General features: G+C 33.8%; 3 protein-coding genes across 4 annotated transcripts in view; 2 read left to right on the top strand and 1 right to left on the bottom strand.

The window, feature by feature from the left end:
- LOC130657557 (talin-2-like) overlaps positions 1-18,023 on the top strand; it is a 90,290-nt gene that overhangs the window by 5,134 nt on the left and 67,133 nt on the right. The gene's annotated exons all lie outside the window — the stretch shown is intronic.
- On the bottom strand, positions 924-4,155 carry LOC130657559 (uncharacterized). The gene is made up of 2 exons (XM_057460545.1): positions 2,623-4,155; positions 924-2,394 (listed from the first exon to the last, which is right to left on the bottom strand). Exons 1-2 carry the CDS (start codon positions 4,045-4,047, stop codon positions 1,288-1,290), a joined length of 2,532 nt encoding a protein of 843 aa, XP_057316528.1. The 5' UTR covers positions 4,048-4,155; the 3' UTR covers positions 924-1,287.
- On the top strand, positions 7,732-17,818 carry LOC130657561 (kinesin light chain-like). Of its 2 annotated transcripts, none has more exons than XM_057460547.1 (16): positions 7,732-8,064; positions 8,471-8,698; positions 8,819-8,888; positions 8,968-9,083; positions 9,863-9,981; positions 12,141-12,228; positions 12,568-12,669; positions 12,977-13,060; positions 13,236-13,325; positions 13,952-14,008; positions 14,088-14,138; positions 14,255-14,319; positions 14,405-14,513; positions 14,856-14,996; positions 15,188-15,394; positions 15,592-17,818. In XM_057460547.1, exons 1-16 carry the CDS (start codon positions 7,828-7,830, stop codon positions 15,709-15,711), a joined length of 1,884 nt encoding a protein of 627 aa, XP_057316530.1. In that variant the 5' UTR covers positions 7,732-7,827; the 3' UTR covers positions 15,712-17,818. The 2 variants fall into 2 exon arrangements, with proteins under 2 accessions (XP_057316530.1, XP_057316531.1); XM_057460548.1 differs by having other exon boundaries at positions 7,734-8,064; positions 16,339-17,818.

Raw genomic sequence — 18,023 nt, 5'->3', positions numbered from 1 at the left:
TGTTTTCACTGTCCATGTTATTTATCTAATGTTTTAACTTTTACCAAATGTGTATATGCATAATTTTGTAATAAAACCACATTTTCCAAATCTTCTCTCGTCATAAAAATCTACTAACCTTGATAAATAATTTCATCGAAATATTTTGCAGACTGCCACAGAGCCTAAACCTAAAGAAATTCATATTTTTCAAAGTCACTGAAAACTTGGAAAAGTCAAGGAGAATATTAAAAACGAAAGTTGAAATAGTTTTTAAAGAAAATGCTGACAGAAGAATGGTTGTTCTTAATTTTGAACCTTTTTAACGTAGTTTTTTTAAGGTTTTTACATTTAATGACAAATGGGTGTTTATGTGAGTGCTATGTGAGTGCTATGTGAGTGCTATGTGAGTGCTATGTGAGTTTACAAGTGTGTCAATGAACAATTGCGTCAGTTTTGATATTATTTCACAGTTAGCACGTAAGCAAAAAAGACGAAGAATTTAAATCCTGGCTTATTCCGATTCTGAGGAAAATTCAAGTTTGGATCGTGGAATCCTTAACGTAATCGTGGGATCCTTAACGTAATTTTAGGTGGTTGTAGCCTGCAATAGACAAGCTTTGATTGCGTGAGGGGTCAACAGATTTGCTAAAATTTGAGCCTGAAGCTGTTGTTATTTTGTAATGTTTTTAAGCACATCCTTATGCTTGTGTTGTGATGAAAAAGGTGTATTAATGTCATCGGTCAAGCTTCATTGACTTAACCTATAGTTTCTTCAATCTCTTGTGTTTTGTTTCTTCAAACAAAGCTACTCACGTGAAGATTAAAAATGCATAGGAAGTTTTCCTAGATTGGTCGGGGGATCGCGTTTCCTATTTCCGTTTGGCAACCCTGTTTGAATATACCAGTTTATATAGGCACATGAAAATATTTCGCAATAAGAATAACATCTCATTAGTTTTAATCGACATATGTTTAATATTCAAACCACGCGTACAAAAATTAAAAAATAAAATAAAAATTACATCTGCAAAACAAAAGTTTAAAGATCATCATTATACTTTCTCAAAACTGTTAGAAAGAAAATAAGAACAATTTCAAGTTAAACATATAAGAAGAAGAAAAAATAAGAAAAAGAATAAGAAAAGCATCTCATTCCATGGTTCTTTTAAAAAAATTTGCTTGTACAATTTTGCATTAAAATCTTCTTCTTCCAGTTATGGTCAATTAGAATCACGTTGGGTGTTTATTCGGTAAAATAACTATTTCCGTTCGGTAAAATAACAATTTTTGCGTTCGTAAAAATAACTACTCTTCTGTTTTTGACGCCAACCAATTGAAACATTCTTCAGCTGATGGCCGTCTTGTTGGCTCTCTATCCCAACATACTCTAATCAAAGAAACCAGCCGGCCATCAATGTTTAACCCATCTATGTCCGGTTTTAAATATCCTTCTCCGACGTGCTTTTGAAGTTGATTGATGTTCAAGTTCTTAAATGGTTCTTCCTCGCAAAATACTTCAAACATAATCAGACCGAATGCGTACACATCAGCCTTTATCATATCCCCTCTGTTTAAAAACTCCCCTCTGAGAAGTTCGGGTGCCATGTATTTAGGTGTGCCAATATATCGGACCAGTTTATTCTCAGAAGATGAAGTTTCACTTTCGCTTTTCATCATTGACAATCCAAAATCCGTGATTTTGACACTCGCTATGTCATCGTCGAAAATGTTTAACAACACGTTGTTCGACTTCATATCTGCATGTGCGATTTGTTTCGAATGGAGATATTTTAAACCGCAAGCAATTTCGCGCACAATGAATGCTTTATGTCGGTCGTGAAACTGCCGTTCGACAATATGCAGCTGATCATACAAGCTCCCTTCCATAAATTGCATCACAATACATAGATTAGATGTCTCCAAGCAAGCCCCATAGAAGGTCATGATATTTTCATGATTCAGCGTAGATAAAACTTTTATTTCACCTTCAAATTGAGCAGAAAGACTTCGGCTTACGCGTTGATCACGTAGCTTCTTTATAGCAACTCTTATACCTTTCCACATTCCAGAATGCACTTGCCCAAAACCTCCGCTCCCAATTCTTTCTTCCACAATTAGATCTTCAAATGGAATCACTTTACCGCCATAACGTTGAAACGAATCGGCAGCATTGTTTTTTGACATCAAAGTTGCCAGACTTGCAGAGATGTGCGCCTTGTCCATGCGTGACACCAAGGAAGAGTCATTAGATGCCTCTGACACCAAAGAAAATTCATTGGATGTTTCTTCATAATAACGTTCGCAGTATTCCTTCCATACATTCATGCGGTTGACGCATTCTTCCATTGCGTCCATAACGTATTCTTTTGAGGCATTGCCCCATGACGCAGACAGTTCATCCAAATCGCCGTCCTAAATGTTTGTGCAACAATAAATTTAAAATTTAAAAAACGACGTGCCTATTGGTTAAACAATAAGCATCGCGGTATGACTAGAAAGAGCGTCTGTTAAATAGGTCGTCTGTTGCAAATATTATAAAAAGTGGCTTTGGCATCAAGCAACCAACCCTGGGGGATAAGGATGGGCAGAAATATGAAAAAAGTACACATAACAAACAGATAAGGTCAACCTGATACATACTGAGTTCATCAGCTGTTGATAAGCCATTTTAAGGTAAGTCTTTTCATTATGCTGCGAAGTCTCTTCAGGCTTGGTACCTAGCGGAAGCCCAACTCGTTTTAATCTCCTGTTCGCTGGGTTGTCAGCATAAACCCTTTGGTTGCTACTTTGAACGAGCGATGATTGGGATAGTGGCTTGCTCCCCACTTGAAGACCAACTCTCCCTAAACTTCTATTCAAAGCGTTGTCTACATACCTTCTCTTGATTTGGACAGACTTAAGTGGCACTGATCCTAAAGGTTTTCCAACTCTGTTCAAGATTCTATTTACTCGATTGTCAACATAAGTGCGTGTCTGGACTTTCTCTTCCTTTGTATTGATTGCACTTTTTAAATCTCTGCGTTCTGGAAAACTTCCAACAGACATACCAACCCTTCCTAAGTTTCGATTCATCGAGTTATCAACATATGTTCTTGACGAAGAAGAACTGCTTCCAGAATCTATAGACGCTGGAGAACTTCCAACAGGCATACCAACCCTTCCTAAATTTCGATTCATCGAGTTATCAACATATGTTCTTGACGAAGACGAACTGCTTCCAGAATCTCTAGACGCTGGAGAACTTCCAACAGGCATACCAACCCTTCCTAAGTTTCGATTCATCGAGTTATCAACATATGTTCTTGACGAAGACGAACTGCTTCCAGAATCTCTAGACGCTGGAGAACTTCCAACAGGTATTCCAACCCTTCCTAGGTTTCGATTCATCGAGTTATCCACATACGTTCTTGACGAAGACGAATTGCTACCAGAATCTCTGGACGCTGGTGAACTTCCAACAGGCATACCAACCCTTCCTAAATTTCGATTCATCGAGTTATCAACATATGTTCTTGACGAAGACGAACTGCTTCCAGAATCTCTAGACGCTGGAGAACTTCCAACAGGCATACCAACCCTTCCTAAGTTTCGATTCATCGAGTTATCAACATATGTTCTTGACGAAGACGAACTGCTTCCAGAATCTCTAGACGCTGGAGAACTTCCAACAGGCATTCCAACCCTTCCTAGGTTTCGATTCATCGAGTTATCCACATATGTTCTTGACGAAGACGAACTGCTTCCAGAATCTCTGCGCGCTGGAAAACTTCCAACAGGTATTCCAACCCTTCCTAGGTTTCGATTTATCGAGTTATCCACATACGTCCTTGACGAAGACGAATTGCTACCAGAATCTCTGGACGCTGGTGAACTTCCAACAGGCATTCCAACCCTTCCTAAGTTTCGGTTCATCGAGTTATCAACATATGTCTTAGCAGAAGAGCTTGAGGCATAATAGTTTGAACTCGAAGATCTGGAAGACACAGGTGCACTCCCCATAGGCATCCCCACTCTGCCCAAACTTCGGTTGGTGGAATTATTAGCGTATGTTCCTCCTCGTGGCATTCTGCTCAATGTATTTGAAGTACGGCTTCAAGTGTTTTTTTTAAACAAAATCGCAACCGCCTGGATGTCAGAAAATGATGTTACCGATCTTATTTATTGTATTCGCAAACTTTGTAAACAATGCGGTTTAAACAAAATGATAGTATACCCACTTAATTTTTTTCCAAGAATTTTTAATAATTTTTTAATTAAGCTGGTAAGACCCTTATTACATCGGGGCATTATAATTCATCTTTATCCTGTATACTTTTAAACATAATAGAATAATACACAATATATTGGTGTGTTTTTGTCTTCCTTGATGAAATTTCATATTACTAAAACTTGTAGTTCGTATTAGCCAATTTAGAGTTTTTGTGTTTCTGCTCAGTAGGCTGAACTAAATATTAAAATTCATGTAACATGTTTAAAAAAAGCCAAACTGAACAGTTACAAAATTAAACGTATCACTACTTTATGGTAGTTCTAAGTGATGTGAAAAAGAGCACTAAGGACGAGGTTGAGTTCATCGAGCTACTCGTCTTACTTTTTTGTTGGAAAAAGGTGCTCGTTATGGATACTTTAGACGAAAAAGAAAGATCAATCAAAAAAGGCTTTCTTTTGAGCAATAGGCGAGTGACAAGGCAAATTATTATAGTGTGTCCGCGGCTTTACAGAAATTTCGAAAGTAGGAAGTGATGCGTTAGCTCTATTTTTTGTCCAAAGATAAAAATAAAATTATAGTTTAATCTAATTCTATAAACACTTCTACAACCTCATCACCAGGGTTCTTTCACGCCTGTGATGGAGGTTTGATGTGCCGTGATGCGATCAGCAATCATACGCGTAAAAAAACACTTGGAACTAGGTTTAATTATTTTACTATTTTTCGAAGAGAAACTTTGGAATTTTCATTATTTTATTCCAACCACTCAATGTAAATAGTGAAGAGCCTTGTAAAGGTGTCACAAACAACCTTGTTCACAGGGTTTTTTGTCTTTCGTCTGCGCTGTGCTTGATAGGTCTCGCCGTCTGATATGCAAAAAGAGACAAGAAAAAATAATGTAATATATAGATAATGAATATATAAAATTATAAAAATTTAGGTGTTTCGAGAGTTTAAGAACGACATCTTAGTAGAACGAATATTTAATACGCTGATTAAAAATTATACGCAGTATGGTCCTAAAGTCACCCTCGTGATGTTTGTCTTATTGATATGAGAGAAGACGGCGGAAATTTTTTAATGTCTTCCCTCATATCAAAGAATTAAAAATCCCTGGGAACGAGGGTGTTTCTGCTAATATAATTCAAATTTCCAATATCTACGCGTTCTACTTTTGAGGTTTAGCTTAATGAGCTATAGGGATGCGAATGCGAGAGGAGAACCACGAAGACAGTTTCAGAGTTCGAATTTTCAAGTTAAGGAGGCAGTATTTGTTGACTAACATTTTAGCAAAAAAGTGAAACTAGATCGACTTAGCGAAAGTATTTCAAATCAAGAATATAAATTTCAAATCATAGATTATATAATCTTGTTGATGTTTTCCTTGTACATTGGAAATTTATAAAGAAGAATATTTGTTGTATCTTCAGTTTAAAAAAATATCTTTAAAAAAAGAAGAGAAACTTGCATAACTATAGTTATCGTTACAATAGTTCGAATTAGTGAACATTCGGGGTAATTTTTGGCATGTTAAGACGGCATAGGTTCTAATCCAATCAATAATGACGAATATGAAATCTGCTAACGAATAAACAACAACCTCGTCCCTAGGGGTTTTCGCCTTTTTGACATCGAGGCGGCGGCGAAATTACTTGTTTAGTCATCAAGTAAGCGCTAGAGGCTATGGCATAGACAACAAACCCTGGGGACGAGGATGGAATAAACAATCTCGTCACCAGGGCTTGTTAGATATTTTTATACAGGACGGTAAAAAAATAAAGATACCTAAAGAAGCTCTGGGGACGAGGTTGACAATTATGCTATTTTTGCTACGTCATTGATACAACTAAAGACAGTCGAAGTTTTTTGAAGGTGTCGTGGCTTCACCTCAACATTGCTTACGTCGGCAGTTGAAACTGAAAGTCATATGTTTTCCTCAAAATCGATACTCGTTAACAGTTGTATTAAACGACACAAGCCAGTAACTTTCCGGGAATTTTTATCATTTATTTGAGTCTATTTTGATATTTGTTTTCTGTACATTAATGCCAGTGGAAGGAAACAGTTACTTCGGGAAATTCCGCTCTTTTCAATTTCCTAATTTTTCTTAACATATTGTTACAAGTAAAAATTATGCTCCATTCTCTTACCGATCTTTAACAACCTGTATATTCTTAATTTTAAATACGTTTATTTCATATTAGTCTTGAGTTGGTTTTGGTTTGCGGAGGTGGGCGAGAGAGAATTCGTAGAACTTTTTCCGGAAAAGTCCTGCATTACAGCGCCCCGCATATATTTACCCGTAAATCTTGCCCGCCTTATTTACTTTTCTGGGAGAAGAAAAAAAAAGTCGAAACAAAAGGGTATCCTGCCGTTGTTGTGAATATGGTTCGTTGAATTGGTTTAGTAGTAGTCTTTTACTCAGTAATGTTTAAGTCTTAAATGAAACCATGTGGTATCGCAAAGTTTTTTTACACAACAATCTGTTTATGATATGTAGCACAGCTGTATAACATAGTTAGCTAGCCGGTTTTATTAAGCTAGCTAGATGCTATATCTAGGTGCTAAAAGTGTTCAATTGCTTGTGTCTGATTATAGCTACCATGAACCCTGGGTGACTTGGATAGTAAGTTTGACACTCTGGCGAATATTTCGAGGGTAAAATTTTGTCTTCGTGTAGTTTTCACCTAGCTAATTAACGCCCAAGAAAAATGGGTTTCTGTGTCCATTTCTTGCCTTTTTAATTTTATGCTGTTCCATTTCATGTTTCATGTACATGATTACAATGCAGCCTTCTTTCTAGTACTTGTGTTGATGGTGTAACTAAAGCTAAGTATAGACCTTTTTGAATGTTTACATTTTCCTCAGTAAGCCCTCGGCGGCCTTAACAATTGCGTGGCAGACAAAAAGGTTCCAGCGCTAGGTAAAGTGAGGTCTTTTTTAGTCTGTTTCTTCGTACTAATGTATTGTTACCACTTTGTATGCATATATGTCAATCAGAAGTTATCTATCTACACTCTATAATAGTTTAAAGCCTCAAAAATGTTTCCATAGAAAGAAATGGGCTGAAAAAGACCTTTCTTCAGCAAGTTTCTGCATGTTTCTGCCTGCCATGCAGTTGTTAGAACCAGAAGGCATACTGCAGAAAATGTAAGCATTAAAAAAGGTATATAGCTATATACAAATGTTTGCTGATTCGATTTAAAACAAGATCAGCCAGATATAGAATCACTATCATAAAATATTTGGAATAAAAGAGACTAGGTATAGGTAACTTATATGATTTAGTATACTAGCTGACATATATACATAATATAAAAATCTGTGTTTGTTAACATTGATTTGTAGCTACGTAAAATATATTTTCATCATATAAAAATGTTCTTAGAAAAACTGTTTACCCTTTCCACTCCTTTACACTTTTCATTCCTGGGGGTAAAGTTTAAATGTTTCGTACCATGAAATGAACGCAGTTCACAGTGTGAGTGCTTGTGATTGCAAAGATTGATGACACTGAATAAGGGAAAATTATATTTTTTAATTTTGGGCTAACTTTAAAGTTTGCTAAAAATTATAGATTTCTGGCATATAATTTTTTAGAAGAAAGTAATACTGATCTATGTAATGAAGTCAGAATGAAAAAAACAAGCACAAGTGAGAAAGTCTCACAGGATGAAATCATATCAAATACAAAAAATGTGTTACGAGGGTTAGAAACCCTTAAAAGTGAACATGATGGCTTGCTGGTAAAGTTGTCAACGAAACAGCGAAATGGAGACCATGATGGAAGTAGCAGCAAAGATGCCACTGAAAAAGTCGATGTCATTCAAAAATCATTAGAAAAAATTGAACTAGGAATTGGGGAGGCCCAGGTGAGAGCTCTTTTTTTAATTTTTTATTTATTGTACATTGTATATAATAATACTTTTGTTAAACATTTTCTAAAGCATTTGTAAAAAATATTGCTCATGTTAAACTGAGATTCATTGATCTTGAAATTCATACATCAAATTAGCATATACTTCTAGCTTAACACCATGTGGCATTTTCAACTGCAGCTATGATTTGGAATATTTGAATGCACACCTTCTGGACAACTTTAAAATAAAACTTAAAAATGTACTGCAAAATATAGGATGAAATTTTACACAATTCTCCATCTGCTGTATTTGTGGTTTTTTGTTTTGCTTTGTTTTGTTGCAGTTATATTTGTGTTTGGAAGTCTTGTTTATTGAAAATTAATCAAGCATACATTGGTTTAATTATTTTATGTTACAGGTAATGATGGCATTATGCAGCCATTTAGGACAAATAGAAGCAGAAAAACAAAAATTAAAAGCGCAAGTCAGACGATTGTGTCAAGAAAACGCTTGGTTGCGTGAAGAGCTTTCTGCTACCCAGCAGAAACTTCAGACTAGTGAACAAAATGCTGTACAATTAGAGGAAGAAAAGAAACATTTGGAGTACATGAACACGTTAAAGGTATACGACGAAGAGAGGCCACAGGTTAGCAATTAAATATATTTTACGTTTTAAATCCAGACATCAGGTAAGCATTCGAATAAATTTAAAGATTCTATTTTCCAAATAAATTTAGCCTATCAAGTAAGATTTTTTAACGTTTAGGATGAGGGTATCGATAGTGATTTTCATGAGGATATTCTAGATGAAGGAAATGAATCAGATAAAGATGAAGGTACTTTTTTAACTTAGTCATCTACATAATCATCAATATATACAACAAGGCAAGTGGTAAATGATGAAATTTTTTTTAGATGACACTTTGAGTCAGGTTTCTTCTGTTGCAAGCTCTGTAAATAACGCTGGTGTGTATGAAATTCCTGCACGACTTCGAACATTGCACAACCTAGTAATTCAATATGCATCCCAGGTGATTTTATGAAATTCATTTTATGTGCTTTTTTAACTTGTAAATCTTGACAACCTTTATCAAAACTCCGAAAATCAGTCTAAAAGACCCAAAAAACCTTGAACATTTATTCCCCTCTAAAAAACCCTTAATAGAAACCTAGGAAAGGAAATAAGATAAGTTCTAAAAGCACTTTAGTTAATGATACATCCTTATAACTCAATTGTTTGCGCTCTTTTTCTAAAATTATGAGCTGGTATAGTTTTTGTTATTAATGCCTGTATTTGCCTTTTGGTTGTGTCCTCAAGAACCTTGTAATATAATCAACAGCTCAAGTCAAATTCTAGAATAGATTCCATGTTCAGTATGTTAGTTAGAATTTCACAATAGTGGCCATTATGCTCCAATTAGGAATTTCTATTGGTGTTTTGCAGAGGACTCTGTATGATGGTGCCTGTAGAGAAAATGTCAAATTTTTATACCTCAGGCCCAGAAACTGGCTTAACGTTAATTTGTCATAAAATTGATCAATTTTTATTTTAATTTTTTTAACTCCCCTGCAACCATTTCTAAGTCCTTGTTTGCAAGTATACCTTCAAAATAGTTGGTACTATTATTGATCACAAATTTTGTTCCTATCATTAGAAAAATCAGCAACAATTGTTACAGTATCGTTTAGTTAGCCTGGAAAAGAGGAAATAAACAGTTTTAAAAGTTCTTCATGATAGGTTAATGAATTAATGTATCAATACCACTAAATTATCAGACCTGTATACCCTTTGTAATATAATTCTTTACAGGGAAGATATGAAGTTGCAGTACCCCTTTGCAAACAGGCATTAGAAGATTTGGAGAAAACGTCTGGACATGACCATCCTGATGTAGCAACCATGTTAAACATTCTTGCTCTTGTGTATAGGTAAAAAAATATTCTTGATCAATTTATTTTTAATTAATTTATTATTCACACATAAAGTGCTACTTTGGATCAGTATATACTTAATGTTAGCTAGAGCTTTCTGGCACTTTTCCGTATTGTTAAAATATGACATTTTGGGTAAGGGATTTACTTGGAGTTGAAATTCTACAAGAGTCTTCATTTTCATTGGCAGATTTGGTATTGTCCGAAAGACAATTCATCTACCAGGATTTACAATGAAGGATCTGCTTCAATTTTTGTTGGTTCCTGTTCGAAGATTTTTGAAAATATACTTACATGATATTGTCTATAATAATTTAACGCATTTGGCATTGGAATTACCCAAATTAGATGTTGGAAATATTGAAAAACTTTGGCTGAGGGGAAATAGAGATGGTTTATCTAGGCAACTAAGACATGTGCAACAAAAACAAGAACGATTTCTTCAGTGTAGAATAGAATCAAATCCAGGCTGTTAAATTGGAATGTTGTATAATTCTCATGGAAGTGAAAGTCCACTAATCTACTAACAAAATTTTGATTCATTTGTAGAGCAAAGAGCTGAATTTTTTAGAAAATTCTTGGTATTTTGATTTTGAGTTTTTTTACAATTGCATATGGTTACAGTAATTCTACATTTGCTGAAAATGGTTATTAGTTTAATAAAGCTTTTCGGAAGTTTTTGATTTTTTTTTAATACAAAAAGGAAGTATCTGTTTGTGTAAGTGGAAATTGGGTAAATAAAATCAGAAAGCAATTTTGTGTATTTTCATGTAAGCCAAATAAAAAATAAAAGCAAATCCCGCATGTTTAAATCTTTTACCATATAATTTTCTGCTCTTTTGATAGGGCGCTTTCTGTATAATCAAAGTGAGATATATACAAAATGACAACAATGTTTTGTTTACTGTTCTTTTGTTCTACCTAAACATGAATAACAAACTAGTTGCATGTATTGACATACATTTAGAAATATCACATCTGTTTGTTTTTACTAATGTTTTTGACGTGAGAGGTCATTTGTGTCTCAATTCCTCACTGACCGTGTAATTGACTAACAAAAACAAATAAAACAAAGAAAATAAAATCCAAACAGTTAAACACACCCAGATTTTCTTGGATTTTAAACAAACTTTTGTTATAATGGTAGTTTTAAGTTTAAAGCATAAATAAACTTTAACAGAATTCGTAAAGAAAACACTTCTCTAATTATAAAAAAATAAACAACATGACAGTCATAAACTTCCATTTGCAATATAATATCTTGTTATAAATCATGATGTTGCTGTTTTTTTAATTTTTACTAGTAATTCATGAGGGAAATATCTGATGAATGTACAAAGATTTCAAAAATTTCAAATCCTCATTTAAAAAATCAAAGATATAAATGTATTTCAAATTTTTTTGATACTAAAACTCGGCTATTCTTATCTTTTACTTGATCCATTGAAACTGCGGCAACAGTATTTTTTTACATCAAACTTTAGCAACATTGTGTTCCAGAAGATAAAATTTTCTTATAAAACAATGAAAAGTTATCAACTTTAAATTAGAACAAAATATTTTACTGTATTCAGGCAGAGAAAAAAAAATGAAATCATTTCAATGTCAATAATATTCAAGTAAAAAGGTGTTATAAAAGTTGAAGTTTTACTTAATTATAATTAATCTTAATAGTGTTGGGGTTGGATTTTGTACAAAAAAAAATAAAAGTGATTAATTATATTCCTGCAAATTTTTTGCTTTTTAAGCAGAGTTTAAAAAATGTTGAAAAAACTAAGAATTGGTAAACGAGAGGAGTCTTTAAAAGACCAAGGAGTCCCCCTATATTAAGTCCACATGGATTTAATAAAATGAAAACATGCGAACCTGCAAAAAGATGTGATTAATTTTTAAAAAAATTCGATTATTATTTCATGCTCAGTTCTTAACTTTTCTAAACATTATACTTTGTGTGCAGAAACTGTGTGAATTGGAAACATTCACGAATTGGAAAATTTGTTAAAAGTGTGTGCATGTAATATAATTGAGAATATAAACTTGAGCCATATTAAAAGATGTTGAGAAAATAACCTTTCTACCTGCAAAATGTTCTGCATTTATATTAACGAAGCTTTGGGTATTTGAAAATGAAGACTGCTTGTAATTTTTATCTTCAGAGATCAAAGCAAGTATAAAGAAGCTGCCAATCTTCTCAATGATGCATTAGCAATACGAGAGAAAACTTTGGGTCCAGATCATCCTGCTGTAAGTGACCAGTAATTTAAGAAGTTTGATGTACTTGTATAGTGTATACAGTTTTCTATGTGATGTAATTTTGTTAATTTGCATTGAAAATAATGGACATGTTTGCGCATTCTGGTATGTTGGAAATATAAATAACAGATCGCAGTGGGCGATATCCAATTGAAAAAAGGAATGTTCACTTAAGATTAAGAAGGTTTTTTACGAAAAACTCCAACAGAAGCATTTTTTTGATCTGGAAAACTTACTGTAATTTGGACCTTGTACAAGAAGTGTGGTAACGAGAATCAAAAAACTTGAACATGTAGAATTATTGACTGTGACTGTATTTGTTTTTTTTAGGTCGCTGCAACATTGAACAACTTGGCTGTTCTTTATGGCAAACGTGGTAAATACAAAGAGGCTGAACCATTATGCAAGCGAGCTCTTGAGATTAGAGAAAAGGTTCGTTTCTTCACTTTTATCTGTATTTTAAGTATAATTGATATACACATATACAGATATAGGATATCTTACTTTTGCGATAACTATAAGCATATATAAAATAAAAGTACGACGAAATAAGAGTTTGATAGGATGTTTTTTTAATATTTCCACCATTAATCTTTGTAGAAACTCACTAGAGAAAAACAAAATCATGTGTAAATATACCGTATGCAACAGTTAAAAGAAATCACTGATTTTCCTAAGCTTTCGACATATTTTTTCTGCGTATAATTTCAAATAGGTCATTTTTCTTTTTTTTTTTTAGGTTTTGGGTAAAAATCATCCAGATGTTGCTAAGCAACTAAACAACTTGGCACTTTTATGTCAGAATCAAGGCAAATATGACGAGGTTTGTTTAAAAATTGTTTTATAACCATAGTTGTTCGAATTTTTTTCTTCTTGTTGTGACTTCACTTTGCATATTTTAAGTTAAAGTGTTGATGCTGTTCGGATCTTTCTCTTGTTGTCATGAATTCTCTTTGTACGATAAGTCCATAGTAATTGTTTTTTACCCATTTTTTTAGGTTGAAATGTACTACCAAAGAGCTTTAGAAATATATGAAACACAACTAGGCCCTGATGATCCTAATGTAGCAAAAACTAAAAATAATTTGGTATGTACTCATATATATATATGACACCCATCACAGATAAATTCCACTGTTCTGTCGGTGTCATTTTACATAAAAAAATGACTACCACAAAAGATGATTAGTCAGGTTTGTGTTATATAGAAAAGCCAGACTTGTCTCGCTTGCCTTTTAGTACATATATATGTCGATACACGTGTTGTATAAAGAGATAACAACAGACCGTGAATAAGCAAAATGAACATAACATAAATGTAGTTCTTTATCTCGCGCTCCTACAACACATAACATTTTCTTTCTTTTTGAGATCTTTTGGGGATATTGTTTAGAATGAAGTAAAGACACTGTATAAATATGTTTATGTGTGCTGTAATTAAATAAACATTTTGACTTTAACTGCCAGGCTCTAGACTATATGATACAAGAACTAGTCGTAAGGAGCACAGGCTAATCTTTACATATATGCGCCATGTAAAAAGTAGAGTATGGTTCTGTATTGACTGTATAAGCAAACTCTTATTAAAAATTGAAATAAGCGCAACTACTTATCCCTAACTACCTGTTCATTATAAACTTGTCATTTAAATTGTCGCATAGCAATCCTTAAAGATTGTCAAGGATGATTTTGTGATATTGTACGTTACTTCTAGGCTTCGGCTTATCTGAAACAGGGAAAATATAAAGCTGCTGAACAACTCTACAAAGAGGTAAAAGATTTCTTCCTTTTCAAGTCCTTGTTTATAATGTGAAGATTAGAAGAAATAACGCTGCTTCTTTTCCTAATAGGTGCTTACAAGAGCTCATGAACGTGAATTTGGTAAAGATGACGAGAGTAGGGTAGGTTGTTTCTCAGTTAAATATTTTTATCTATCCCGATATGCTGTCAGTGTGAAATGTCTATATCTTAACACAGCTAGCTGTTAAAATGTTATCCTTTTGATTCTTTTTACCAGCGTGGGAAAGATAACGCACCCTATGGTGAATATGGTGGATGGCATAAAGCAGCCAAAGTGGACAGGTAAACAACGCAATACTTGATTGATTGATTCTTTAAAGAATTGGTTAATTTACGCATTGCGCTAACATGCTTCGTTTTCTCTTAGTCCTACTGTTACGACGACGTTACGAAATTTATCTGCTTTATATCGACGACAAGGGAAATTCGACGCTGCCGAAACATTAGAAGAATGTGCTAACAGGTCTAAGAAAAATGTAGGTTATTTTTTTAATCGAAACGCTGAGGCAACAGGGAGATTACTAACATGGGTGTAGCTTGAACGAAATAGGAACAGTCAACAAATAAAATGTACGCCATATTTGTTATCGGCATCCGTATATTTAGTGCAGCTATTACTAAATCGGGGTTAAGGCTGCCATTTTTATTATTTTTTCTTGAAGGTTTTGCAGTTGGGAATTATTGATCGGGAAAATATATGGTTACACGAGTACTTTTACAGCACGAGTACGAGTACAACTCTTTTAAACATTTGGACTGCTGTAAAAACTCATATAATGTTTTAAAACTTGTTGATATTACTATTTCATAACTTTTAGCCTATGGACGTCATGCGTCAGTCTCAGTTAGCAAGTATACTAGGAACTGATGGAGGGAACGGGTCAGCTTCTAGTGGAGTAGGTGCTAGTTTAAAATCTTCTTCAAGATCTGAAGATCTGGATGGTAGAATGGAAGAGGAGGTAACAATCTGGCTTGGTGAAAATATCGTCTTACTCTGACCCTATGAAGAAATTCTATGAACATTTCTTACGAATACTTCTTTTATCTTAATGTTTTGCAAAATGTTTTGATTAAAAATGTGAAATAATTACTGAACTTTATATAATTGACTTTAAATTTCTTCAGATTTGTATGTTTTTTTTACGTGTAGGAAAAACGAAGAAAAGACAAAACTACATTATCCCGTCTAAAACGCACATTTAGTAATCGAGGCCAAAAAATAATGGAGAAAATTAGTTCAGGAAATTTGAAACGTTCTTCTTCGCGGGAAAATCTCGGTATGCAATCTAAAATACCACAATCGGATCGTATTTCACGAAGTACGTCACATCTAGCTCAACTGTCAAACGAACAAAGGGTGAGTTTCTTTTTGCTTACCAATAGATGAAACGCGATTTTTATATTTAAGCAAAAGAAACGCAATTTTTCTTATATTTTTGCCTTTTGACGTGTAATCCAACTTGTCGTCTCACTTTCTTTATTCCCTAGATAAGACACGTGATATGAAAAAATGTTTTCTAAATTGTGTTTTTTATTGTGTGCATTTTACACTAGAACATACAGGTTGAAAATGACGACCAAAATGAACCAATCATCGAACAGCAAGACAGAGTATATAGTCATAACAATTACGGACTGCGACAAACAGTAGACAACGCACATGGTTTTCGTTGACAACGCGTGTTACTATGACAACGCGCTGCGTTTCACTTCTATTAGTTCTCTGCAATGTTTTTTTTTATTTTGTTTTATGAAATTTTGAATGATTTGATACCGAAAAATATCTGGTTATCTATTTTGATATATCATGTGTGCATAGCATGTTTGAATATAAAAATATTTTATTTCCGCACGTTAAAATCATAGTAAAGATAATAGTAGACGCACATATCTTTGCTTTTATGTTTTTATGTTTTTGTTTCATTTGTTTTTTTATTTTATATATGTTTTTTTTTATCACTGTTTATAATGTTTTTTTTTAGTTTTAAGCCGAAAAACAACTTAAAGTTGCTTCGCATGGTTTTTCATGTGACAGTATAATTTGCAGAACTAAACATGTTTTGTTTAAAAGGGTGTTTTATCACTTCTAAACATAATGTTAGGTTTCAAGGAATGTTTAAAACTTTCCTCGCGGCACTATCTATGCGACACAATGAATGTTGACGCTAGCAACAGTAACTAACGACTAACACCGACTGATTCACATTCTAGCAAATAATGTCGTATTTGTACCGTCAACTTTGTCACCAGATCTTTGAAAAAGATTGCACGTTAATAATGACACTAATTTATTCTTTTTAGTCCAAATCCCCATTTAACCGTACTGGCAGCGCTGATCCACACTAAACTGTTAATCAAATAAATTGTAAATTATAACTAATTTCTGGGGTTCTGCTAATCTTCTACACAATTTCTTCCCCATAGCCAGCCCCAAGAAAACTGCGAGGGTATGGGAACGAAATTGTGTAGTTTTATTAATTTATACATTATTTAATACAAATCAGAAATATTTAATTCCTTTCGTTCCCAGTACTTTTTAATTATGATAATTATTAGCCTCGTACTGGTTAGTTATTTTCTTGTCATCTCGTTTTTTATTTTTTCAGTTTTTACTTAAAACGTGTGACCACACTGCGGATAGGTATCGCTCCAAAATGTTTTTTATTGCAAATATCAGAAATAGTTTTTTTTTGTTATTACTATTATGGCAGATTAGGAACCAGAAATTGAGTCTTGTTTATTTGAAAAAATGCTATAAATGTATACAGTAAGTTGATATTCTAAAATTATGTAAGTTAATCCTTTTGCTGACTTAGATTCCTCTTTTCATAAGAAGAGGGCGTTACAATAGGAGGCGTTTGTAAAACACTTGATTTTTGGGTGGGCGTTGTTTTCTTATTCTGTTTTGATAAATTACTTTTGTGAATAATTCCCAGACTAGGGACATCGAGTCTAGGTGATTTGCTATGGAGAATAATTTAACTCTTTATTCAGTTGTATGAGCGATACAGCTCAAAACGTCTGCATAGGCTTGCCATTACGGAGCGACGCCTATCTGCAAGTGTGAATACGGCCTTACAAAAGGCATAGTTCGTGTGTGGTTTCCAGTGAAAATCAACGTTACCCAATCACTTTAATGACAAAAAAAAATTAGATAATCGAGTTTAAATGATATTATTGAGGCGATTATTATAAATTTTTTGAATTGAGTTATTCCTGAATGTTGTGGAGATGCAACCATGGTATAAACTATTGTACAATATTTTAGTTTTTTGGGGGACCACGCTTTTTAGTCAACGATAGATGTTTCACTATTTCTTTGAATATGCAATCTAAACGGGGTATGTTTTTTTTGTATATAAGCATGATATTTATAAGCATGTCGAGGCTCAGATTGACTAAAGAATAAGCATACTTTTGTGTACTGAAAATAAACAAATTTTATTTCCAGGAGGGGTTGTTAAAAAAACGTTTGCTAAGCATACCCCGAGCCAGCAACTTCGTTCTCAGACTGTCCAAATATAAAAAGCCCAACGAACTCTGGGGACGAGGTTTGCTGAGCCGGTTCTCAAATTTTCATATGCTTATAAAAATTATGTGTATCGGCTTAACTATATCGTGAAAACGTGTGGAAATATTTACTGTGGTGTGCGCACTGCTTTTATGTTTCCTCACGTTTTTCTTTTGATGTTTTATCTAATTCACTGAATTTATTCGTCATTGTCTAAGTTATATATTGTGTTACGAAATTTAAAGTGATAAGAAATATTTATTTTTGTTATACATCTGTTTTACTTTCCTTTCCACTCAAGCGTTCTTGTTCCGCGGCGCTGCAAATCTGCATTTCGTACTAAGTGCGTTCACACTTGCGCCATTTTAGAGGAAAAGTCACAAGGGCGTAATATATACAATCACAGGAAATTTAATCATGAACTTCAAGTACGAACTGTACGTTTGTACCATTCCCCTACCAAAAGAGATGGTTT

The sequence above is a fragment of the Hydractinia symbiolongicarpus genome, chromosome 9 (genome assembly GCF_029227915.1).
Source record: "Hydractinia symbiolongicarpus strain clone_291-10 chromosome 9, HSymV2.1, whole genome shotgun sequence".
NCBI classification, from domain to species: Eukaryota; Metazoa; Cnidaria; class Hydrozoa; order Anthoathecata; family Hydractiniidae; genus Hydractinia; species Hydractinia symbiolongicarpus.
Note: the sequence above shows the minus strand (reverse complement) of the source record. Positions and strands in the feature narration are given on the sequence as shown.